A 25,728-nucleotide genomic window follows, 5' to 3' on the forward strand; every position below is an offset into this window, starting at 1 on the left:
GATAGCACTGGCATTTGCCATTCGCAGGGTTTTTTTTTTTTATGTCCTAGTATAATACTGAGCATTTGTATTTCCTCACCAATTTGTTTTTCTTTCTTTCTTTCTTTTTTTTTTTTTTTGAGACACTGTCTTTCTGTGTAGTCCTGACTGTATTAGAACTCACTATGTTGACCAGGTTGACCTCAGACTTACAGACGCTCCTGCCTTCCAAGTGCTAAGATTATAGGCATGCACTGCCCTTCCTGACTTCTCACCAATTCCTTTCTTTTTTTTTAAATTAAATTAATTTATTTATTTATTTTACAACCTGACTGCAGTTTCCCCTCCCTCCTCTCTTTCCATATCCCAACCCCCACCTCTGCTCTGTCTCCCATTCCCAATCCTCTCTTCTGTTTCCATTTAGAAAGGGGCAAGCCTCCCATGGCTATCAACAAAGCATAGCATATCGAGTTGTAATTGGACTAAGCTTCTCCCTTTGCATTAAGGCTTGGTAAGGCAATCCAGTATGAGGAATAGGTTCCCAAAAGCCAGTCAAAGTATTAGAGCCAACCCCTGTTCCCACTGTTAAGAGACCCATAAGTAGACCAAGCGACACAACTGTCACATATATACAGAGAGCCTAGATCAGTCCCATGCAGGCTCCCTGGTTGTTGGTTCAAACTCTGTGAGCTCCTATGAGCCCAGGTTAGTTGTTTCTGTCTCACCGATTCTTTATGACAACATTCGAACAGTTGTGCCAGTTAACAAAGGAGAAAGATCCAGAGGAGTGAAATAATTTGCTGCAGCACTTTGGGCAAAGAAAGGAAAGAAATGGAATCCAAGCCCAGATCAGCCCCATCACTTCAACCTGCCATCTCACACAGATGAGATTTTGACAAAGTCATGGCAGCTTGTACCAGTCTAACATTCTGCATATTTGATTGTTCTTTGAGACAAGATTTCTCTGTATAGTCCTTATAATGATCTGTCCTGTCCCTTTAAGAGAGAAGCCCCACCCACTGAAGCAAGCAGATCTTCCTTGTACTTCTAGCCTGAGCTCCTTCTTTTCTGTCTCTCTCCTGATGGGGTAGCTTCTCCTCTCCTCTCCCCCCCACCTCTGTGTGTGTGTATGTGTCTGTCTCTTTCTGTCTCTCTATTTCTTTCTCTGTGTTCCTCTTTCTCTCTTTCTTTGCCTCTCTCTCCTTGTCCCTCTTCTCCCTCCCTCTCCCCTTTCCCCTTCCCTTCCATAACTCACTAAATAAATACCCACTTTCTCTGTGTGGCATGCCTATCCATCTGTCTCTCATCTGCCATGGCTCCTCATGGGACCTCCAGAGCAGATTGGGACCCTACTTGTGTCCCTCAGGCACACTTTTATGTAGCACTTGTGATGTTTTACCAGCACTCTGTCCTCTTTCTTGATGATGCTTCAATATTCTTTTGGCTTTCTCCACCTTTTCTATTCTTTTTGTTTTGTTTTATTTATTTCTATTTTTTTGTTTGTTTTTCAAGACAGGGTTTCTCTGTAGCTTTGGGGCTTGTCCTGGAACTAACTATTGTAGACCAGGCTGGCCTCACAGATATTTACCTGCCTCTGCATCCCAAGTGCTGGGATTAAAGGCATGCACCACCACCACCCTGCCCCATTTCTGTCCCCCCCCCCCTTCCTTTCCCTCTCTCTCCGAAGATTCCTGCATCCCAGGCTATTTTCAAATTTTCTACATAATCAAGGATGACCTTGAACTCCTGGTCCTCTTACCTTCATCTCCTGAGTGCTGGGATTACCTGTCAGCCTGGCATCACAGCATATACTACCATACCCAAACCTTTTTGTAGTCCTGAACTTTGAGCCTGCTAGGCAAGTACTCTACCAGCTGAGCTCTGGCCCCATCCATCCTTTTGGCATTTTCTCTTGCCAAAATGGGAGTGGGCTGGGGCAGTCTGAGAAAGCACCTTGCCCTCCTTTAACCAGGAGTTGCCCAGGGAACAGCAGACTAACTTCGATCTTCCCTAGGGTGACTGCTTGCTGAAAGTGTCTCTCAGTGATAAAGTCTGTGCTTAGCGAGTTTTAGGTCCTGGATTCAAACCCCTGGACACACAAAAAAGCAAAAGCACCGCAAGACAAAGACACGCCTCTCTAAAATGACCCACGAGCAGAGCTCAACAGTCCAAACACTCCTTTTCTGGATAGATCCCTGGAGACACCAAATTGTGTGGCTCTCTTAACAGTTGGCAATGCCCATTCCAAGCCTGCTCCTCACTCTTTCCACTCTGACTTCCCAGTCCCATAAGTCTCCAGTCGGTGCCTTTGAACAAACTTCTTCCAGGACTGAATGAACCAGGGGGACTTTCTGTTCACTCCAAATAAAAAGCCCTGAGGGAGGTGGAACATTCCTCACATTCTCTCTGCACTATCTCGCTCTCTTGCTTTGGGACGCTAACAAAAGCTTTGAGAAAAGCAGGAATATTAAGGGTCAGAACAAAGCAACACACACACACACACATACACACACACACACACACACACACACACACACACGTTCCTGGTCCAAGGCTTGTTTTCAGCCAGAGTTGCTCCTTAGCTTGCACATTTTGTTCTTGCACTATCTTCAGCTAGGATTCGTGTGTCCTGAAGGTTCTCCCACAGACACAGCTGATGGTGGGTGGTCTGGGCCGGGTAGGGTCTTAACTTCCGCTGCAGTTTCTGCTCCCACTGTCTAGAAGTTTACTTCAAACCCAAATAAGCTTTTAACAGTTCAAACACAGTTCTTCGAGTTTTTTAAGACTCCTGCTTGAGAAATCCGTATTTTGTGGCCAAGATTGCACTAAGGTACTTTCTGTATGTTGGTTTGTTTGGTTTGGGGGGTGGAGGGAGTTTGTATGAATCATCATCATCATCTTAGCAATGCTTTGCTTGCACAATTTGATTAGTTTAATTGCATTCATAAGGGAAAAAAATGGTCTTCAGAATTAGAGTGGTTGTTCTTCAAATGCCAAGGTCACATTGCTAATGACCTCATATAATCCCAGCTTTGGCTGACACCAGAGACCTGCTTTCAGATCCCAGGCCTGCACTGCCTGGAAATGTCTTAGTGACACCCAATTCCAAGGACTCTCAAATAACAGAACACCCCTGAGATGGGACGGCTGAAAAAACAGAATCATGGGGAAAATTTTTCTTTGAAATATATGGTATAATTTCAACGCTATATAGTAACAAGTAAAAAACAGCCTCACCTCTTTTGACTACAAACAAGGACCTCATTGAAAGTAAAAGGGGTTGCTTTAAACAACAAGGTCTTGTCTTCCTAGATAAACCAGGGTATAGGTTCACCATTTCACAGGAGAAGGGACAAAGGCTCAGAAATATACAACCACAGGGCAAGCATAGGAAAGGTACAGAAACTCTAGCAACAGTAGAGGGACCCGAGAATTCTCTGGCTAGCCTACTTTTTCCAAACCTTTCAAAACCTTATCAAAGTTTGCCCACGAAGTCACTTTTTGAGTGACCCTGTCTCTTCTCTGTCTGTCTGCTAAGTGGGTTTTTTGTTTGTTTTGATATGTTGGTTTGTTTTGGAGATAGGCCTCTTGAGTCTTCCAGGCTGTCCTTGAACTCCCTTTGTTAGACAAAGATCCTCCTTCCTTTACTTCCCAAGTGCTGAGATTCCAGCTCAGTCAGTATTCCTGGCTTCCTTAAGTCTCCTGACAAGGACTGGACTGCCATTTCATAATAGTCTCCTGGATCCAAACTGCATCTTCCTCTGTATAAACGGAGTCTTAACTTCAGCGGCCACCAAGCCCTGTCAGATGAGGACACCGTTCAGTTATGCACATGCTACCATGAGCATAGCGTTATGGAGTAAGCAGTGCCTGTCCCTTCCTTTAAGATGGTAGATTAATTTCCCAGCATCCCCTCCCCCGTAACACTTTACCACCTTTTGGTGACTTATACCAACAGTGTTTTGTTCACGTAGTTCCAGACGGCAGAAGTCTGGAATCATGGTATCGGCTCCTAGGGAAGGTCCTTCCTGCCTCTGGCTTCAGCCAGATACCAGCAATCCTCTGCTCCCCTTGACTAGCAGCTACAGCACTGAATTCCTGGCTACCTTGTCAACATCACATTCTTCCCCATCTGTGTGTGGCTCTACATGAATACCTTCCTCTTTTATGGTTCATGTTTGTGTATATATGTGCGTGCATATGTGTGTTATCGTCTCTTTGTGTGTATATCGTGTGTGAGTCCATGCACTTGGAGGCCAGAGGACAAGCTCAGACATCACCCTCAGGAACGCTGTCTACTTCCCTTGAGACAGGATCCCTCATGGCTTGGAGCTCACCAGTTAGGATAGACTAGCTGATTAGAAAACTCCAGGGAGCCGGGCCTGGTGGCAGAGGCCTTTAATCCCAGCACTCAGAAGGCAGAGGCAGGCAGGTCTCTGTCAGTTCAAGGCCAGCCTAGTTCCAGAACAGGCTCCAAAGCCACAGAGAAACCCTGTCTCGAAAAACCAAAAAAAGAAAAAAGAAAGCTCCATGGATCTTCCTGTTTATGCCTACAGTACTGAGTTAGAAATTAACGACAACACATCCAACATTTTTACATGTCTTGGGCATAAGGCTCAAGCCCTTACAGTGTGAAGCTTCAAGCACTTTACTTACTGTCTGAGCTATTTCCCCAGCTGAGACCCCTCTTTTATTGCAAGGCTCCATCCATCAGACCTAGGATCCACCCTCATCTAATATGACCTCATTTTAACAAATGATATCCGCAAAGATGTGATTTCTAATAACGTAGTGTTCTGAAGTTCCTGGTAGACATGATTCGGGAAGGACAGCTCCATTCTGTGCAGATGGAAGAGCCTGCACTTACGCAACATTCGCCTGCACTGGGGCTTGTGTTGAAACTCAGAACAATTCTGTGATCAACTTCTAATGGGAAAGTGCAACATAGTAGTAATCCATATTGGAAGCTGAGAATGCTCACACACACACACACACACACACACACACACACACACCTGTAATTCACCCATTTAGAAACTGGAGGTAGGAGGATTGTTGGGAGTTCAAGGTCAGCCCAGATTATATAGTGAGTACCAGGCCAGTGGGGACTTTGTAGCAAGACCCTGACTCCAAAGCAAATCGCCACCACTGCTGCCCCCCCCCCGCCATCATCATCACCATCATTAGCCTCATCTAGGTTAAACTTCTTCATGAGGATAAATGAACTCAGATTGTTGGAAGAAATTTCTCTCCTGCATGAGGTCCTTTGCACATCCAACCACACCCCTTCCTTCCCTTTTTGACTTCGCTTTCTCTTCCCACTCTCTGCCCACTAACACCTCCTCTTCTCTTTGGCTCCTCCTAGCAGCCATGAATGTCGGGCTTGACAGCAGCTCAGAGGCCTGCCCCACATCTCTCTCCCTCTCCGTGTGTGTGTGTGTGTGTGTGTGTGTGTATACATCCCACCAGCTGGGAGCACTCTCTTTTCCTTGTCCCATCGCTCTGTGCTTTCAAGGTCCCCAGAAAGCTGAACTAAATCTGCAACCCTTGTCAAATATATTAGTTGCATGCACTTCAGACTGTTTTCTCCGCAAGTCTCGAGCTTCCTCATCTCAACTCCTCGCTCCTGGGCCTTCCTCTTTTTTGGTTTTTGGATGTCAACTTATTTCTGACGAAAAACTGCCTGCCATCAGATCAGCTCTCCTATGTGCCAAGTATCTGTGTGCCATACCCTTCTCATGCGAATGTCACCCACATTCTCTAGGGTACTCTTCATGGTTTGTCAAAAGTCATGCTGCTAATTCAAGATGGAGTCACACATCAATGCTGGGTCCATCAGATCCCAGCACACATTTTCTTCCCTCTGCTGCAGTATTAGGAAAATGGCCCCCAGAACTTTTGTTTCTTCAACAGACTCCCCCGTCAATCTTTCCCAAAATACACAGGGCCACTGGGTATGTTCTGTTCTTTTCTCTTCTTCTTTTGAAAATGCTATTTTAAATTTGTTTTGTTTTGCTTTTGTTTGTTTTTCAAGACAGGGTTTCTCTGTGTAACAGTCCTTGCTGTCCTGGTACTAGCTCATATAGACCAGGCTGGCCTCAAACTCAGAGATCCACCTGCCTCTGCCTCCCGAGTGCTGGGATTAAAGGCGTGCACCACTATTGCCCAGCTTTAAATTTTATTCTGTGTCAGGATTTCATTGTAGGCCATATGCTGGCTTTGAACTCAGGGCAATTCTCCTGCCTCAGTCTCCCCAATACTGGAATTACCGGGGTAGGCCATCCCACTTGGCTTACTCTTGCTATTTTCTTGACCCTCAGTAGACTCTTTCCCCTAAATTTCCCCTAAAATCACTGGGGTGGGTATTGGTAAGGACTGTTGGTCAAGAGGAACGCATTATCAACCTGCCAATCACTTCCAAGTCAGTTTTTCTCATGGTAGCTGCTTTGAATTTCTAGATGTGATCATTTAAGTCTGAAAGCGCAAACTTTTCAAAATTGAAAACTACTCTTGGTTGGCAGAGTTCCACGAGGCTTGATTCAGCATGTTCTGCATGCTGAGAACAAGCCGCAGCACCCTCAAACCAGAGTCACTAAAGAGCCTCACATACTGACCCCCCCAACACACACACATTCATGCAAACTTCTTGAGCTTTCATGAACAAACCTGTTCTTTTCTGCTTCTTTGTACCCGCTGCTCCTTCTGCCAGACACCTCTAAAATGCACCTATTGGCCTGTTAGCTCATTCTCCAAAATATCAGAGCTTCAAAAGAGGCACTCTTACTGCGCACAATGCCTGTCTGTGCTCTATGCGCTACCATACAGTTTGCGAGCTTCGGGCATGGGGCTGGAGGTTGAAACACACAAAGACACACAGAGAGACAGAGACACGGACCTCTAGTCACTGGTAAGAAGCCCCTTATTCAATAGCACCATGGAGGCTTATATACCCCAGTCAAGTGGGCCAACAGGTGAAAACCTCATCCTCTGATCCCCAAGGCCAAGGCAACACGCGCTTGTGAAGCAGAGCTGGTAAACAACTTTGACATAGCTTTTGGTAACTCAAATCAGAAGGAAAGTAAAGATCTCTAGCAGGGAAGAGCAGCTGGAGGCCAGGACTCCAAATGGTCCCAACACACTCTATCCTCCTCTGTTCTAGGGCAGGGCGGCGGGACATCTGAACCCAAAAGTAGCCCTGGATATCTCACATAAAAGCAGGTGAGGGGAAGATGTTAAAACCTGGGCCTTGCCCCAAATCTACTAGGTTGAATTCCCTAGGGTGGAGCCTGGGAAAGGCTCACCTTAACAAGTTCCCCGGGTGCTTGGGAAGATCCTGGGCTGAGCTTCCCAGAATTGAGTCATCGCTTCATCTTCACAACTTCTATCCTGCACTGAAAGCCAAGTGAACAAATATTTCAGGGATGCTTGCTATGCGCTCAGCCCCGTGTGCATATCACAGAGTCAACTCATGCAATGGCTATTGTAACTCAGACTATATGGAGACTCTTCCTAGCACTATGTTGTTAAAGGGGAAACCGAGGCACGGAAAGATTAAGCAACTGGTTCAAAGTCACCCATCAAATAAGAGCTGACTCCTGATTACCCCTAGTATTTCCTGACTTGGTGATGTTTGTGGATTTCTTTCCTTAAATCACCTTGCTTTAGCATGTACATAAATTATTCGAATCTAGTGCAAAAATCTGTGAAAACGGTGACTTTGGGATGTTTGCACACTGTTGGCTACCCAGGAATTAGGCAATGTGAGACAGGGTCACAGTCAGTACGTTATCTGTGAAATGAATGAACGAACATGTGAACACCCAATATAAGTGTTCACCCAATATAAGTGAACACCCAAAATAACACCCAATTGGGTGCTGGTTCCACTTATCCTCATACTCACTAAAATGACACTGATATTAAAATGTAAAAGTGTGTGTGCCACCTGGTACATGTATACCCCAGGTATGAAAACCTCTGAGCTGGAACTGACATCTCATTATCCTGACCATAATTAACTGGAAATTTTCTAGCAAGGGTGTTAAGTTCCTATGCACAGGGACTAGACTGATTCCTCTTGCTATTGGATCAAAGCCAACTGAGTAGCATTCTTGCCTCTTGCCAGAGAGCAGGCTAAAGTGTTCTTTCCAATGCAAGCTATAGATTGTTCTTTCAAAACCTTTGCGATCTAAAAGGTAGTGGCAAGATTTAATGGATGGTAAATAATAATAATAATAATAATAATAATAATAATGAGGGTAAGAGACCTGGATTAGAGCAAAAGGAGGAGTTCTTGGCTTGACTCTTCGACTGGGGAGGTCTCAGGCTCCCCTTTGCCCAGCACTCATGTCTCCTATGCATGGGTGGCCTTTCTCAAGCTCAGCAGAGAAAGATTATGTCATCATTGTTCTCCAATGCATCTTCAGGATTTCCCTGATGCCCAGAAGAAAGAAGATGCTCAATAAGAGAAACCATAGGTTGTTGGGAGTTGTAGCCCATGTGTATAGACTCAGCCATTCTGGAAACAGAGGCATGAGGCTACTGCAAATTTATGAATTTGAGGCAAGCTTGAGCAATACAGCAAAATCACAGTTTCAATAAGTCTAGGCACATGTTTCCTAGACTGTACACTGAGAATGGGAGTGGGCTGAGAATGGGAGTGGGATGGGGAAAGGCATCCACACAAATTCCTAGTGTTCTGAAGCTGTTGTTTTGTAGCCAAAGCTGACCTCAAGCTCATGATTCTCTTGCCTTGACCTCCAGAGTAGCTGGAATTATAGTAATGTGACCATACCCTGCTTCTCTCTCTCTCTCTCTCTCTCTCTCTCTCTCTCTCTCTCTCTCTTTCTCTCGCTCTATCACACACACACACACACACACACACACACACACACACACACACACATTTTGGAATGTAGTCCAGGCTAATCTCATACTTACTGTGTAGGTAAAGCTGGCCTTGAACTCCTTATCTCCCTACCTCCACCTCCAACAATTTTAGAAGGTAGGTACTCATTGCACAGCAATAGACAACTGATAGACCCATTTAAACAAATGGTTCTATCGAGGTAGCAGGTTCTGTGCTATTGGACATGCCTACCTTGCTTAGGCCCTGGGCTTGATTCACCAGCACTATGTTAGACCATAGAGGATAGGTTGATAGGTAGCTATGTAGATAATAGGGAGATAGATAGAAAGATTACCATCTTTCTATAGATAGACAGTGAGATGGGGGAGAACAGACAGATAGTTCCCTAAGTATATCATGCGGTGTGTATTCCAAAGACTTGCATTTCATCACACTGTTGGAATATGGTAGGGTTACCTTTCCTATCCTCCTTAGATAGGTGTGCCCTCTGAGCTGCTTTGGCCAAAACAAGGTGAGTAGACCTGAGATTTGGTGTTTGGAGACAAATGCTTTCAGATACAGTACCACCACGAATGTGCCACTTATTTCCTGTCTGATAGTCCTGGAAATCTTGCAGCAGCATCACTATGTTCCTGGCACAAGAGGACACAAAACAGACACCGAGTTAGCCCAAGGGAAATAGACATTACAAGGAAGAAATGGGACTTTGTTATGTGTCAAAAAGCTTTCAGAGTTGTTTGTTATGGTAGCATTGCTTTCCTTTCTTCTTCATTTTTTTTCCTTCAAGACAGGGTTTCTCTATAGCTTTGGAGCCTGTCCTGGAACTCAGTCTATAGACCATGCTGGCCTTGAACTCACAGAGATGCACCCGCCTCTGCCTCCCGAGTGCTGGGGATTAAAGGTGTGCACCACCATCGCCCAGTGGCTTTCCTTGTCTTCACTGATACAAACCACTAAGTCTCTTTGACTGCTATTGTTGCTCTTCTTGTTGTTATCATAGTTCTTGTGTTCAAATCCATGACCTGTGCATGCTAGGCAAGTGCTCTACTGCTGAGTTACATTTCCCAGCCCTCATAATTGCAGTTAAATTCAAATAACAATTAATCTCAGCCTTTAGCTATCAGCGGAACGCACTGTCGTTGTTTTTCTACATCATTAGTAATTTTTACAGATAGTCTAAATAAACCTTCTAATATATGCTACTGCATACTAAGGGTATCCATCAAGGACCATCAATTCTTTAAAGTTAGCTTTATGGCAGTTCATGACAAAAACTTCTGTCTCATCGCCAAATAGCTCTGTCTTAGAGCACAGAGGCTGCAATTATTGTATTATTCTTAATACACTGATTTTATTTTAATCTCCAGAGGTGTTAAGAACAAATAACTGAAAATGTTTTTTTATTTCCCTGGCAGCTAGAAAGTTCTGAGGCAAGTTTCATCCCATCTACAGCAGGCACGCAAGACTTCAAGACTCCTTTTTCAGTATTAACTTTGTTCTTGGCTTGGTGGTATTATCCTTACCCTTTTTCTCTTCTTTTTTACTTTTGCTTCTTATTTTAAATAAGTTCTTTTACACGTATTTCCGTATTCAGTAGATGGGTGTGTGCCTGTGCCACAGCATGGTGTGAAGATCACAGGAAAACTTATGGAGTCAGTTTGTTCCTTCTGCTACATCTGTTCCAGGAATCACATTCAGACTGTCGGGTTTGGTAGCAAGCTCCTTCACCGCCAGAGCCGTTTCATCGGCTCCATAGGCTCATGTGCGTGAATGCTTGAACCCTGTCAGTGGAACTTTTCTGGGAAGGATTAGCAGGTGTGGCCTTGTTGGAGGAGGTGTGGCCTTGCTGGAGGAGGTGTGGCCTTGCTGGAGGAGGTGTGGCCTTCTTGGAGGTCTGTTACTGGGGGTGGGCTTTAAGGTTTTAAAAGGCCTGCCAATTCCAGTCTTTCCCCCTCTGCTTACTGCCTGCAGATCAGGATGTAAAGCTCTCAGTTACAGCTCCAGTGCCATGCTTGTGTGCTTGCTTGCTTCTCATCACAATGATCATGAACTGACCCTCTAAACAGTCAACGAGCCTCCAATTAAATGCTTTCTTTATAAGATTTAATTTGGTTATGGTGTCTCTTCACAGCAGAACAGTCAATAAGATATCCCTTCCCTCTGATTTCTTAACTTAAAAGGGAGCACCTCACAGCCATTTTAATAACAGGAGAAAAGTAAAGAGATTCCAGATGGACATAGTGTCAAAGTGCCTTCCAGTATGTTATGTTAAGGCCAACAAAATGCCTCATTCAGTAAAGGCACTTGCTGTAGAGCCCGAGGACCCGAGTCTTGGCCCTACCCCACCATAAATAAATAAATAAATTACATGAAATAAAAAAATATTTGCTTATGCCATAGAGAAGTGCTGATCTGTATATAGTGAACGATGATCAATGCAGAAACTCATAACTAATCAAAGCACTGGGAACAGTGAGTGCTGGGTGCTCAGATTTAAAAATGGGGCATCTGTGTCACCCCCTTCAAGGCTCCAAGAACACTGGAGTGGGAGCCGAAGGGAAATAAGAGCCAGAGAAAGCAGGGAGGGGTGCCATGAAATGCTGTCTTCTTCCAGACATGACATGGTCATTGTTCTTGTGAACTCCCAGGAGCAGTGCCTACCTGCGCAGGCATGCCTACCAATATCCCGTCATGGATCAGGGAAAAGCTCAGCCCTTTCGCCTCCTTGAGACATTTAATGATTGCTGGCAGGAAGAGGTGCAGTTATATTCCTCAGTGCTATGGTCATTGCTTAAATAAATACCCACACATACGCTCACACATCTTCTTTTGGCAATGAATGAAACTAGAGAATAGGAAGACAAAGAGGAAGAAGAAGGCGGCAAAGACGAAGGGAGTAGGCCTCAATCCCTCAGACCACTATGGTTAGAGAGGAGAACTCTCTGCAAAGGGCAGAGGGGTCAAGAGGATGAGCTACATAATTCACAGGGCCCAGTACAAAATGGAAACATCCTATCACTTGTTCACATAGTAATAATCTTCAGGTGAGGCCGGGCGGTGGTGGCACATGCCTTTAATCCCAGCACTCGGGAAACAGAGGCAGGCAGATCTCTGTGAGTTTGAGGCCAGCCTGGTCTACAAGAGCTAGTTCCAGGACAGGCACCAAAAACTACAGAGAAACCCTGTCTCAAAAAAAAAAAATCAAAAATAATCTTCAGGTGACTAACTCAGAGCATTAAACCAGATGGCAGTCTTTCTGTGTGCGGTCCTACCTATGTGTGACCACCTCCTGAGGACAAGTTATATGCTGTCATAGACCAGGGGAATAAAGTCTTCCTCAGCCCACATCCTGGATCATGATGGCTAGCAGGAGCCAGGTATTTTCTAGTAGCTGAAGCCTGTTTCCTAGAAGTAAACAGAGCCCATTGTGTGCAGTTTTCTGATCTGTATTGATAGTAAGACGCTGGGCAAGCTAAGGTAGCTCAGCCTAAGTTCTCCGAGGTGCTGCAGGGGGTGGGGGGGAGCGCCTCGCGGCTTCAGCAAGCCTCAAAGAAAGCATAGCCTGCTCTTAGAGGGCAGAGAGGCCTCAGATCTTCTAATGAGTTTGTTCCGTGTCTGGTCAAGGCCGCTTCCGCTGTGTACCTGGGAACATAGCAATTTGTTATCAGCCCATAAATGCTTCCTGATCCTAGCTCTAGGTAAACCCTACAATTTTCAGGCTATCTTCGGGGATAGGCTTAATTAGGATGTACACGTTTTGTATCCTGCCGTTGAGATGATCTCAGCCATCAGCTCAACTATATTCAGTTTTTCTAAACATTTGATTTATTTGTTTGTACGTTTAGTGTGTGCGAATATGTGCAGGCAGGCACACTGGCATGTGTGTGGCCAGAGGACAACTGAAGGCAGTTGGTTCTCTTCTTGCATCTTGTGGGTCTCGGGAATCAAGCTTAGGTCATAAGGTTGGCACCTTTATTCACTGAGCCATCTCACTGGTCCAGCTCAATTACATGTAAATGGCACCTGTTCATGGACAGTTTACTGAGGAAAACCCTTGCTGGCTGTAGTTTTACATGTGATGGAAAGGTCTGAGAATGTGTGTGTGTGTGTGTGTGTGTGTGTGTGTGTGTACGCGTATGCATGTGTGTGTACGTGTGCATGTTTGCATGCATTTGTGTATGCGTTTGTGCCTGTGTGTATGCATGTATGTGTGTGCATGTATGTGTATATGCATGTATGTGTGTGTGTGCATGTGTATTTACTCATGCTCACAAACTAGCCCTTTTATGAGAATTGTCCATGTATGGATATGAAAAGGAAAATCCCTCTTTTTATTGTCTCTGTACATATCTGTTAATCGCACACCTCTTTGGAAGTCACTTTCCCCCAGTGGAAACCAGCCTGTTCTATAGGATCTTCTTCCAGAAAAGAGAGGAGAGGAAGAAACATCTCTTGGCCTGGGCACCGCCTTATCATTTCAGGCTCTGTGCTGTATGCGAACTCCTCCTGAGAACCTGAGAGAGAGTCAGGGACTGTGATAGGGAGACAGCGAAGGCTGTGAGTCAGCCTGCTGCAGTAACAGGCTGCTCACAGAGCTGGCCACACAGTAACTTCTGGGCGGACTGATGCTGCTTTGGGAAGGCACGAGCCCCAGCAGCTCCATCCCCTTCTGTTGATTTTCAGATGCCAAGAGGAAAGGCCAGGCTGCTCTCTTCCCAGCCTGCAGCTCTAGAAGGGCAGCTGGGAACCCAGGAGAGTCCTTGACCTTCCTGGATTACCTCTCCGGGCAGACATCCTGTAGCTTGTTCTGACACTTGGTACAGCTGAGCAAGCAATGACAGTTGTGGCAGAAGATGAATTCTGCCGTGTATGGCAGCTGTGTGGCTTGGAAAAGTCATTTAACTTCGCAGTCTTACTTTGTAAATCAAGACAGTTGTAACCAAAGCATTTCCCATGCTGGGGCTGAAAGAATTTTTAAATGCATGAACTTTGTCTTAACAATTAGACTTGGAGACGCTTACCTAGGGGAAGTGCAGACACAACGACGGAAGATGAAAACACGGATCCCGAGAAGTTCTCTGACGGCCCCATTGTTGTAGTATCCCGATGATTTACAATGTTGATGAATCTGAATAACTTAGTGTCTGAGTGTGTGGAATGTGTTAGATAATTTTTTTGTCCCTGGTGTTAAAATGTGCACAGGCATGGATGGGAAGATCTCTGCTTGTTGAGTTAGCTATGTGATACTCTACCTTCTATATGATACTAATGGGCCACCTCTGGTGAACTGTATCTCAGGGGCTATAGTGACACTGGTCATCTTTGGTATCTTTTGAGATTTTTATCCAGGAGTATTTGTAATCCCAACACTTGATAGTCTGAAGCAAGAGGATCAGGATTTTGAAGCCAGACTAAACCATCTCAAAGCTAAACTATCTCACATACCAAAAAAAAAAAAAAAAAAAAAAAGACAAACAAAAGTCAAGTTTTTACCTTGTGCTTGGCCTGACTAAGAAATGTTTGTTTCCTATGAATCACAATGATGGCAAGCATGGCACAGTATCCTAAAAGGGCAATAGTGGCTCTCATTCATGGTGGTAACCAACAGCTCTCTATTTGGACTTAGGGTCCACTTAACAGGAGGGAAATCATGCCTGGTGCTGGAAACCCAGCTGACTCCCTAGGCCTAATGAGGTTATGGGTCTTAGGGGTGAACCTACTACTGCCCCTTGAGTAAACAAGCAGAATTCCTAACTTCATTCTCCACCTTTTCCCAATAGCTATAGACATATGGCGCTCTTACCCTTCATCAAAGAAGCTTTCCTCTGCAGTGGATGGAAACCATGGCAGAAATCTACAGCTCGTTAAAATCAGGTGTCAACTGATCACAGACTATGCAGCCCCAGTAGATATATCTACAACGTACCTCCCACACGTAAGGCTCAGGGAAGGCTCATGACAGAAGAGAGGGTGAAAAGATTTTAATGACGAGAGGACCAGGAAGTCATTTGTGAGATTGGATCTCTTAGAAATGACAGGAAAACTACACCCTGCAACATCCCAACAACAGGTAGCTGATGACTCCTGAGAGAGGAGAATCAGTCTTCCATAGGAATAAAGTTCTAACTGGTTATCTAATACAAAATGGTCGGCCCTGAAATCATGCACACCAGCCACACGAAATGGACTCAGCAGGCTGTATTTATATACTTATGCGTATATGTGTACATAAAAATAATCAAACGAAAAGAGACCATGAATTTGAAAGGGGGTGAGGGGAGGGAAATAGGAGGGGCTAGAAGGAAAGGACATGGGAGGGGGCTGGAGGGGGGAAGAGGAAAGAAGAAATGATGCAATTATATTTGAATTAGTCTTTTTTAATTAAAGTGTAAAAAAAGTTCTTGGTTACTGAAAATCTACAAATAAACAACATGCATTATTATATGGTTGAAGACATGGCACATAATGATCTTCCTAAAACGACACCTAACCTCGACCACAGCAAGTGATCCAAGAGATAGCAAGGCAGAAACCATAACCCCTTTTCGGATCAAACCCCGAAGCCACACTCATCACTTCTGCCATGGGTTGTTGATGCATGCACCTTTCTCGTCTTGCATGGGAGAGAATACAGAAATGAATGAGTACATGAAAGCAGCCATCTTTGGGGCTGGCTGCTCTGGATGCCCTAACCATACACATGAAAAGTCTTTTGAAAACCACTGATTAAAAGCTGGACGGTGGTGGTGCACACATTTAATCCCAGCACTCGGGAGGCAGAGGCAGACAGATCTCTGTGAGTTCGAGGTCAGCCCCGTCTATAAGAGCTAGTTCCAGGACAGGGACCAAAGCTACAGAGGAACCGTGTCTCGAAAAAAACCAAAAAAGAGAAAAAAAGAAAAAAGAAAAAAAAAAGAAAGAAAAGAAAAGAAAAGAAAAGCTCTGATTATTGTCCAAATGAGAGGGACCTTAAATTTTGCCCTCCATCTTCCTCAGGAAGCTGCGTTCTGAGAGTAATGTCTTCAGTGACTTGGCCATTCATTGTTTTAGCCTGTGTTTTCAAAGACTCTATGTCCAGCACTTGCGTCATGGACTGTATACCCATATTGTATCTGATGTCAGAGCATCGCTTACTAGGACTAGTTAGTGTTGTTAGCGTGCCAGGATGTAGACTCACTTAGGAGCTGGGCCTCTGGGCATGGCTGTGAAGAATCATTTTGATTACCTTAATTGAGGTGGGAAGGCCCAGCCAATATGGGTGACATCATTTCCTGACTGGGTCCTGGGCAGTGCGGAAGGAGAGGCAGAACTGAGCAGCAGCAAGCATTGATTTTTCTCTGCTACCAGAATGTGCATACAGTATGTGATTGGCTGCTTCACATTCCTTGTGGTTGACTTTCCTCCATGACAGACTGTGAATTAAAATAAATACTTTCTCTAAATTGTTTCTGTTGGAGTATTTTATCGCAGTAATAGGAAATAAACTCAGACCTTTATTATTGATTTATTATTTATTTGTTATTATTGCTTGTTATTTATTATTGTTTATTAATTAATTATTTTTTATTTACTTTTTTTTTTTTCCTTTAGAGACGGGGTCTTGCTATGTTGCCCAGGCTGGAGTGCAGTGGCTATTCACAGGCGCGATCCCACTACTGATCAGCACGGGAGTTTTGACCTGCTCCGTTTCCAACCTGGGCCGGTTCACCCCTCCTTAGGCAAACTGGTGGTTCCCCCCGCTCCCGGGAGGTCACCATATTGATGCCGAACTTAGTGCGGACACCCGATCGGCATAGCGCACTATAGCCCAGAACTCCTGGACTCAAGCGATCCTCCTGTCTCAGCCTCCCGAGTAGCTGGGACTACAGGTGTGCGCCACCGCGCCCGGCTATTAATTAATTATTTATTATTGTTGACCTTCACTCCTTTTGCTTCTGTCCTTTGATGTCTTGAAGTGCTCCCAGAGAAGACTACAGAGAGCTTACCACACACACCAATCCAGGAAGTCCCTTAGGCTAGAATCTCTAGTGTTCTTCGTACCCCAAGGGCTTAGCACTGGCCTGCTTAGCAGCTGTAAAATACTTGCTTGCTGTCTACACTGAAGACAGGGAAACCATGACATGGAGTTGAATTTAAGTCCACACCACGAAATGGAAACTATACCTGACACTTGTTTAAGAGCCAAGAACCTAAGATTAGAAAGATTACGGTTCAAGAGGAAACCCTACCGCTATTATTCTGAGAAAGGAACGGGCTAGTCAAATGGCTCCTGATGCTTTTGTTACTCCCATGATACTGAGAGTTCAGTGTGTTGTGCAGTCCTCATCAGAGAAGAGTGATTTCAGTGGATGGTAATTATCATAGAGACCTGCAACTGGACAATGGGCAGAGAGTGGGAGACTTTGGAGCACTCAGCTCTAATGGGATAGCTCCCTCCAACCCCTCCCCTCAAGGATCGGACGGCGGGGGAGTGGAAAGATTGTAAGAGCCAGAAGCGGTGGGTGATTGTTTTCCAGGCACGGCAGGCCTGATGCACATATGAACTCACTGAGACTCTAACAGCACACACGGGTGCAAGCCAGACACCATCCTACCACCGGGATAGAGGAGTAGACCCAGAGTTCCATCCCCAGCTGTGAAGCTCTTTGCAGCTGATGTCTGCTGGGAAAGGGAAACTAGTTTCTCCAATGGAGTGTCTCTGGGTCTATCAACCACATTCTGGAACAGGCCCCATGCCCAGGAGTAGTTGACCAACACAAGATGAACTCTGTGATTTCCTGTTTATTTGTTTGTTTCTTTGTGGGCTTTGTGTTTCATTTTGTTTTATTTTGGCAGTTCTTGTGTTACTGTTTTGTTGTTTTGATTTTTTTTCTTTGTTTTGAGAGAGAGAGAGAGAGAGAGAGAACATGCAATTGGATAGAGAGAACATGCAATTGGATAGGTAGGGAGGTAGGGAGGATCTGGGGGGAGGGGAAAACATGATGAAAATATGTTACATGAAAAGAATTTGTAAATTAAAAAAGGGTAAACCTGCTTCTGCTTAAAGAAGTGAAAGTGACCAAAGGCAAAAGTCATCTTCCAACCTCATCAGAGTTTGTAGTACAATTAATAAAAACCCAGAGGCAGAAATTGGGGTTCGACCTGAAGACCAAAAAAGGAAAGCAGTCAGCCACTGACTCTTATCTCTACCTCAGTCTAAAATGGCAATCCTGCCTCCAGGAATCTCAGAGTGAGACTGTGTGTGAGAGCTGTCTCCTACTATTTTATATTCCTCTCTAGGGCTGGGATTAAATGCGTGCACCAGAACAGCCCAGTTTCTACGGCAAACTAATGTGGCTACTGGGATTAAAGGTGTGCGTCACTACTGCCTGGTCTGTAAGGCTGATCAGTTGGCTGTTTTACTCTCTGAACTTCAGGCAAACTTCGTCTATTGAAATACAAATGAAATATCACGACGAGAGTTTGTGTCCTTTGTTCTGTCTGCTGTCAGTTCTGCCTGAATTTGCTTCTTGCCTCACTTGTTTGCCAGTTCCTCTGGCGTTTTTCTTCTTGGTTTCCTGGAACAGACATGCTTGAACTATTTGATTTGGGACAAGTCCCTTAACATTTCTGGGCCTCAGTTCTCCTACGTCAAACAGACAGCAATACTTCCTTCTAGCATGATGAAAAGGCCGAAATTAAGGCTGTCAAAGTGATGCATCAAGTAATGGCACCGCCCCCAAGCCTGCTAATTAGAGCTCAATCTCCAGGACGTACATAGCGGAAGGTAAGAAATTATCCCTGGCTGGGTGGTGGTGGCGCACGCCTTTAATCCCAGCACTCCAGAGGCAGAGGTAGGTGAATTGTTATGAGTTCAAAGACAGCCTGGTCTGTAGAGTGAGCTCTAGCACAGGCAGGACTACACAGAGAAACACTGTCTTGAAAGGAAAAAAAAAGAAAGGAAATTATCCCCACAAGCTGTCTGCTGCCCTACACACACACACACACACACACACACACACACACACACACACACTAAATAAATAAAGGTATTAGATTTTTTTTTTAATATATGAAAGCTAAAACCAAGAACCAGACCGTCAGGATTGGGGGCTAAGGTTTCACTGGATTCAGGATTCCATCATCCTTCTCTCTTCTTTATGGGGTCCTGAGCTGAGAGAACCTTCCATCTCATGGTTTACTTAATTTTTAAGTAATTTTTACACGGAATCACCTCGTTCTCCCAGCTCCATTTCTTAGTGTCAGACATAATGCTTTCTCAGCTATTTCCGTTGCAAAGAAACAGTTCAGGTCACCAAGTGCCTTTTTCAGTGCAGCACATACCTTGTAGGCTGTGCTCTAACCCCTGATCTTTCGGCCTCGCCTGATGGTGGCTAAGATCACAGGGGAACACCGCCATGCCTAGTTCAAGGTCTCATGTCGCCCAACCCAGGCGTGCACTTCGGATCTTCCTGACTCTAAATCTCAGGTGCTGGGATTACAGGTATGCACCACCACACCAGGTTAAATAGTGCTGGGGATCAAACCCAGGGCCTCAAGTATGCCATTGCAAGCAGTCTGCCAACTGAGCTTCAGCCCCAGCTTCTGTTAGAAATTTTCTGATGCAAAAATCTCAATCAAGCCAAATCACAACAAGCCAAATTAAAAAAAAATCCCAGGTTTAATGGGATTCCTGCGCTCTCGAGTGGCCCCAAGTGGGAACTGGAAAGCCGCTAATGCTACCACCGAGAAAAGAAACCACGCGGGAACTTTCCGGGGAAGCAGTTTAAATAGACTGGGGAAACGTGGTCAAGATTTTGGCGGGCTGTCTTGACCCTCCTCCGGGGAGGAGTCAAGGCTTGGCAGGCACAGGGATGGGACCTCCAAAGATGGAGACCAGAGACCGGTACTTGGGATTTACAGCTTCTAGTTCAAAGACTCTGATGTTACATATTGGACTTTTCCCATGAAGCAGCTTCTCAGGATTGATGTTGTTGTCGATGGCCAACAGGAATTCTGAATCTGAATTTCATTTTGTTTTATTGATGTATAAAGGTTAGGTGTCTTTCCCCCCACCTCAGCTTAATTTTCCTTATTATGAAGGCTCACACAATCTACTCAGTAGGCAGTGGTGTATGGAGGTTAAGGATACAAATTTTGGAACCAGAAGGACTGGAGTTTTGGATGGTTTTGCCAATGAAATTCAACGTTTTCAAGTATAAAGTGAGTATAGAAATATGCACACATTGACAGCAATATCAGTTACATAGTGTTCCGTTACAAATCATCCCAGAACTGGATTCCATGGCAACTGTTATTTGTGTCACTCAGGTGTCTACGGTCTGTGCTCCTCATGGATGGCTCTGCCGTGGAGCTGGGAGCCCACCTGGAACTGGGTGCTGATGTCATCGGCCCTCTCTGTGTGGGTTCCTGGGTTTCTCCGGACCTGATGGCTTGGTTCCAGAGCTCAAGGGGGACACTGAGCTGACTTTTGTGACCTTGCCTAAAAGCATGCAGTGTTGTGCCCTTGGGATTATAAATACATCTAGATTTCAGAAGTGCCCACTAGTCTAAGTGTTTGGCGGTTTTAGACAGGGGATCTCTATGGAGTTTGGGCTGGGCTCAGACTTAGAGGGTTCCACCTGTCTTAGCTTTGTGCATACTAGGATTAGAGGATTATGTCATACTTAGCAAAAGAGCCTTCTAATTTCTATTATTCCTTTAGTTTTATTTCGTTAATTCTTTCTTCCTTTTCCCCTTTCCTTCTTTTATGTCTCTCTGTGTGCATGCTTAACTTCTGTGTGTGTGTGTGTGTGTGTGTGTGTGTGTGTGTGTGTGTGTGTAGGGGCAACACTACTTGACAGAAGAAATTGTATGCCAGATACTGGTGTGTGTGTGTGTGTGTGTGTGTGTGTGTTGGTTTTCAAGACAGGGTTTCTCTGTAGCTTTGGAGCCTGTCCTGGCGCTAGCTCTTGTAGACCAGGCTGGCTTTGAACTCACAGAGATCTGCCTGCTCTGCCTCCCGAGTGCTGGGATCAAAGGTGTGCACCACCACCGCCCGCCCGGCAAGATATAGCTAATTTCTGTGACCAGTTTGGAGAAGGGCAGTTTGCCACAGAGTTACCAGAATTTAAAAACTAAATGAATTCTAAGTGTTTATGTGCATAGTCAAGCGTCTGATCACTTGTAGGTTGGTTGCCATGGGCACATAAAACTAACATTCTCAGGGACTGTGTATTGTTATTCCTCTCTCTCTCTCTCTCCTCTTTCTCTTTCTCTCTCTCTCTCTCTTTCTCCATTTTTACATTTTAGTACCGAGAGTTGAACCTAAGACGTCACTAGGCACGATATCTACCACTGATTTATACTATCCCCCATCAGAAGGATTCTGATGACCTATTCTGCTGTTATCTGAACCACCCCTTTGTTCACTTCCCAACAACAGCAGAGTGTGTCTGTGCTGACGGTTTCCTTTCCCAACTTTTCTCCTCTTTCACTATTTTTAACCAATCATGAAAGTTGCCAGTGACAGGCAATATTGGGTGGCATTGTTTAACCACACACCATTTGTCTCATCGCTGAGATAAACACCCCTGCATGGTTTGGCCCAACAAAGTTTATCTGTATCAAGTGAAAGAGGATGTTAAAGATAAAACAGATAAGGCCTGCTGCTCAAACTCAAGGTTTGGCAAGGCATCTTCCTAAGTCAGTCTGTCCCCACTGCAGAGATGCCAAGCAACGTGTAGAGTTTACTTTTTTCCTACTTGGTTATAGCGAGAAATAATCCTCCAGAAGGTCTCAGAGGCAACATGGCATTCACTGAGGTCACTGAGCAAGCTAGATGCCAGCCCCAACATGAAAAGGTACTCAAGGTCAACACTGTTGTCATTTGGGACCAAACACATCTATCTCATGGGTATCTGACCTCTGCAGCGTAGCAATATCTTATCCAGCACCCACCAGATTCTAAACCATCACTACAATTAGTTTATGGCTCCCAAAATGCCTCCAGTCTTGGCAAATGTGGAGACACAATTCCCCAGCAAAGAACTGCTGGACTTAGATATGGATCCTCTAGTTATCTACAAATCTATCCAGCAGTTTGGCAGGGGCTAAGATAATTTATAAATATTAAGTTTAAGTTTAGTAGTTGAACAAGTAGGTGGCCCACACCTTTAATCCTTTAAGCCTAGCACCCAGGAGGCAGAATCAGGCAGATTTCTGTGGGTTTGAGGTCAGCCTGGTCTACAGAGTTCCAGGACAGGTTCCAAAACTACAGAGAAACTCTGTCTTGAAAACCAACACACACACACACACACACACACACACACACACACACGCCAGTAAAAAAAAAAAAAAAAGGTTTAGAATGTAGAACATTTTTTTAACATGGCAGGCCTGATACCTACAAAAAGTCAAAGTCATTAAAGAAAAGACACAGAAGTAAGCTTATAATGTCAAAAAAAACTTCCAGTGTTGCCTCTGACTGACTCTATCAGAGAAAAGCATAGTTATAGAAGATATTTAAAGGATTATTCAGAAAATCAAACTACTCCATGATGGTTCTAATTTAAGTATGAATATAGTGCTGGGGTAAAAGAATCTCCTAGGGTTCCTTGTGTGGTTGTGGTGGCTTGATTGTTAGTTGGTTGGCTTGCTCATCTCGTTTTTTTTTTTTAAGTATTTTTATGAGAGAGGGTTTCATGTAAGCCAGGCTGACATGAAATTTTCTATGTAGCCAAGGATAACTTTGGGCTCCATTTTCCCTTCCTTCAATCTCCAGAGTTTTGGGTGTACAGGCATGCACCACCATGGTTTAGAAGACACGCACATGTGAAAAAGGGCGTATCACGTGCATAATTTCTCCGGCTGCTTAGTCAGGAAAAGTGAGCGGATAGAGCAAGTGTTCTTTAATAATGACTCTGCACAATACATTTGTGTGTGTGTGTTTACATGTGTGTGTCTGTGACTGCACATGTCCAGGTTTATATGCACATACATGCTCATACGTGTATGTGGAAGATAGAGGTCAATATCCAGTATCTCCCTCAGACACCTCACCTCCCTCACTGTCCACCTTATTTGGGGGGGGGGGATTTTATTATTATTAATTATGCACATGTCTATGTGTGGATGTGTGCACATGAGCACCCATGGAGGGCAGAAGGATGGGATCCTCCCCGGAATACAGGCACTTGGGAGTTGACTGGCGCGGTTTCTGGAAACTGGACTCGGGTCCTTTGTAAGAGCAGTTTGAACTCTTCCCGCTGAGCCAGCTCTCTAGCTCTAGTCCCTCCACTGAATGCTTGCTTGCGTTTTTCTTCTTCCTTTTTTTTTTTAATCTTTTTATCTTTTTTTTAAAGTGATTTTTCAAGACACGGTTTCTCAGTGAAGCCCTGACTGTACTGAACTTTGTAGACCAGGCTGGCCTCCAACTCACAGAGATCCGCCTGCTGCTGCCTCTAGAGTGCTGGAGTTAAAGGTGTGCGCCACTACCGCCCGGCCCCATCTAATGCTTTTAGAGATAGGATCGCTCGCTGAATTTGAAACTCATTGCCTCAGTCAGGCTGGCTAGTAAGTCTCTCAAGCGTCCTCTCTCTGGCTTACAGGTGTGTGCCACCACACTCGGCTGTTTATATGGGCGCTAAAGATCTAAGCTCCGCTCCTCCTGCTTGTATGGCAAGCATTTTGCCAGCTAAGCTGTCTCCCCTATCCCTGAATATGTACTCTCTCTCCTTTTTTCTTGCTCCTCTCTGCATTTGAGGATGGTATTAATTAAATTGATGTGAAAAAGAAAATGATTGGAAAGTTTCCTGGAATGCTTACATGAACCTCACAGCATTTTGTCCACTAGGCAAAAACATTAGCAGCAACTTAATTATCTGGCCCTAAGCAAAAGCCGTGTGTTGTGATCATTTAGATAACACACACACACACACACACAGAGAGAGAGAGAGAGAGAGAGAGAGAGAGAGAGAGAGAGAGCTTTTAGCCAACCTTCTGCTGGCAGCCCCAAATCTGCCCACAGGATTGAAAATATCCTCAGTCAGTCAAGAAGAAAGGCATGGCGGGACAAGCCTTGTAATCACAGCTCTTGAGAGACTGAAACAGGAGGATTGTGAGCTTGGGGACAGCCTGGGAAATCTAGTGAGACTCTGTCTCAAAAAACGAAGAACAGTGAATGGAGAGTTGTCTCAGAGGTTGAGAGCACCTGTTGCTCCTCCAGAGGACCCAAGTTTGAGTCTCGACACCCACATGACAGATCACAGTTACCTATAGCTCCAGTTTTAGGGGTTTCAGTGCTTTCTCCTAAACTCCATGAGCTCCAGGCATACATGTGATGCACATACATGCATGCAAGCACAATAATCATAAACTTAAAACAAGTAAATAATCTTTAAAGTTAAAAAAAAAAAGAATGTGCTGGGCGGTGGTAGCGCATGCCTTTAAACCCAGCACTCGGGAGGCAGAGGCAGGCGGATCTCTGTGAGTTCGAGGCCAGCCTGGTCTGCAGGAGCTAGTTTCTGAACAGATTCCAAAGCTACAGAGAAACCCTGTCTCGAAAAACAAACAAACAAACAAACAAATGCTGATGGAGGATGAGGATGGTGATATTGTCGAGTGTCACCAGCATCCTGCAGTCACAGTTTCCACAAAACCACTCCGTGACTCCAAATCTCAGATATCTCTCTTCTCCTGTTTAGCGTAAGGCCCTGAACCATGTGATCACGCTCATTTAAATGGGATGGGGTCAGGCACCATGGAGAGGGAAGAATGAGACCGAGCTGGTGCTCTAACGCACTTTCCAGGATGCGTTCATGGCTAAGTCGGCGTGGATGAATACATACACCACTGCAAATATGAGCCACAGGCCAGGGCACGCCTGGACCGTTATGAGAAAAGCACACACAGAAAGAACAAATCCGTATGCTTTCGTGAAAGCCTGCACTGTTTTAAATGATAGGAAATGAGCTTGGCTTATTACAGTCGCTAGCACCTGTAATCATAGAAGGTGGAGAATGGAGACAAAAAGATTGCTTAAGAAGTTTGAAGCCAGCTGGGCAGTGGTGGCGCACGCCTTTAATCCCAGCACTCAGGAAGCAGAGGTAGGAGGACCTCTGTGAGTTCGAGGCCAGCCTGGTCTACAAGAACTAGTACCAGGAGACAGTGAGAGAGGGAAGTTCGAAGTCAGTCTGTTGTATATAGTGAGATCCAGGCCAGACAAGGCTATCAATTCAACCCTGAACTTAAAAAATTAAAAGGTACAAACCAAGTGGATATTTCAGCCACCTGCCTTTGTGGAGCCAGGGATTGTGGTAAATGTCAAGATCCACTGATCCTATTGGCCTTTCTGACTGCAACATCCATTGTCCTGACTGCTAGAGATGCCTGCTGCCTCCCTTTCTGAGCTCCCTCCTCCAAGGTCACGGCCCTCTCCCAGAGTAGCCCACATCTAAGAATGGCAAGGCAAGGCACAGCCTGTTGGCTTCAGCTCATCTCTGAATGGCCATCTTACAGCATTTTCCTTTATCCCTGTCTTCCCTTATCCCCAAGATTCAGCCTAACAAGCCCAGGAACCTGCACCAGAGAGTGTTTCCCGGAAGTTGAAAGCAGCAAGGGTACTGTAGTGAAGGTTGCTCAGTTGACCCATAGCCTGAACCGCACAGATACCTTTGGCGTTCTGAGACAGGCTGACTTTGAACTCCGGATCCAGTCCTCAACCCTTGAGTCCTGAAAATAGAGAAGTGTGCCACACACTCAGCCTCCCTTCCACCTCTTTCTTAACTAAAAGAATAGCTTTCTGAATCATTCGTGATAATTACAGTCATTATCTACACGTGAATGCTTTTGATATAAGGCCCACCTGAATGTGGGAGTTCAAGCTTGCGTTACCACTAAGA

The 25,728-nt window shown here is 45.0% G+C and overlaps 1 protein-coding gene and 1 non-coding gene across 13 annotated transcripts in view; both read right to left on the minus strand.

The window, feature by feature from the left end:
• The window catches only part of LOC146891081 (uncharacterized), a 135,160-nt gene that overhangs the window by 107,000 nt on the left and 2,432 nt on the right, over positions 1-25,728 (minus strand). For 9 of the 12 annotated variants that reach the window (XR_014998014.2, XR_014998003.2, XR_014998004.2 and 6 more), the window contains exon 2: positions 25,499-25,558. The exons of the other annotated variants lie outside the window; for them this stretch is intronic. Coding sequence is in view for 1 of the 9 variants with exons in the window: in XM_087898820.1 (XP_087754946.1) it covers positions 25,499-25,558 (60 nt within the window). In the remaining 8 variants the exon portion in view is untranslated. The remainder of the gene's footprint in view (positions 1-25,498; positions 25,559-25,728) is intronic. 12 annotated transcript variants of the gene reach the window in all.
• Positions 16,436-16,737, minus strand: LOC146891082 (signal recognition particle RNA). Its single transcript, XR_014998205.2, has one exon.

The sequence above is a fragment of the Myodes glareolus genome, chromosome 19 (assembly GCF_982192425.1).
Source record: "Myodes glareolus chromosome 19, mMyoGla1.1, whole genome shotgun sequence".
Classification (NCBI taxonomy): Eukaryota; Metazoa; Chordata; class Mammalia; order Rodentia; family Cricetidae; genus Myodes; species Myodes glareolus.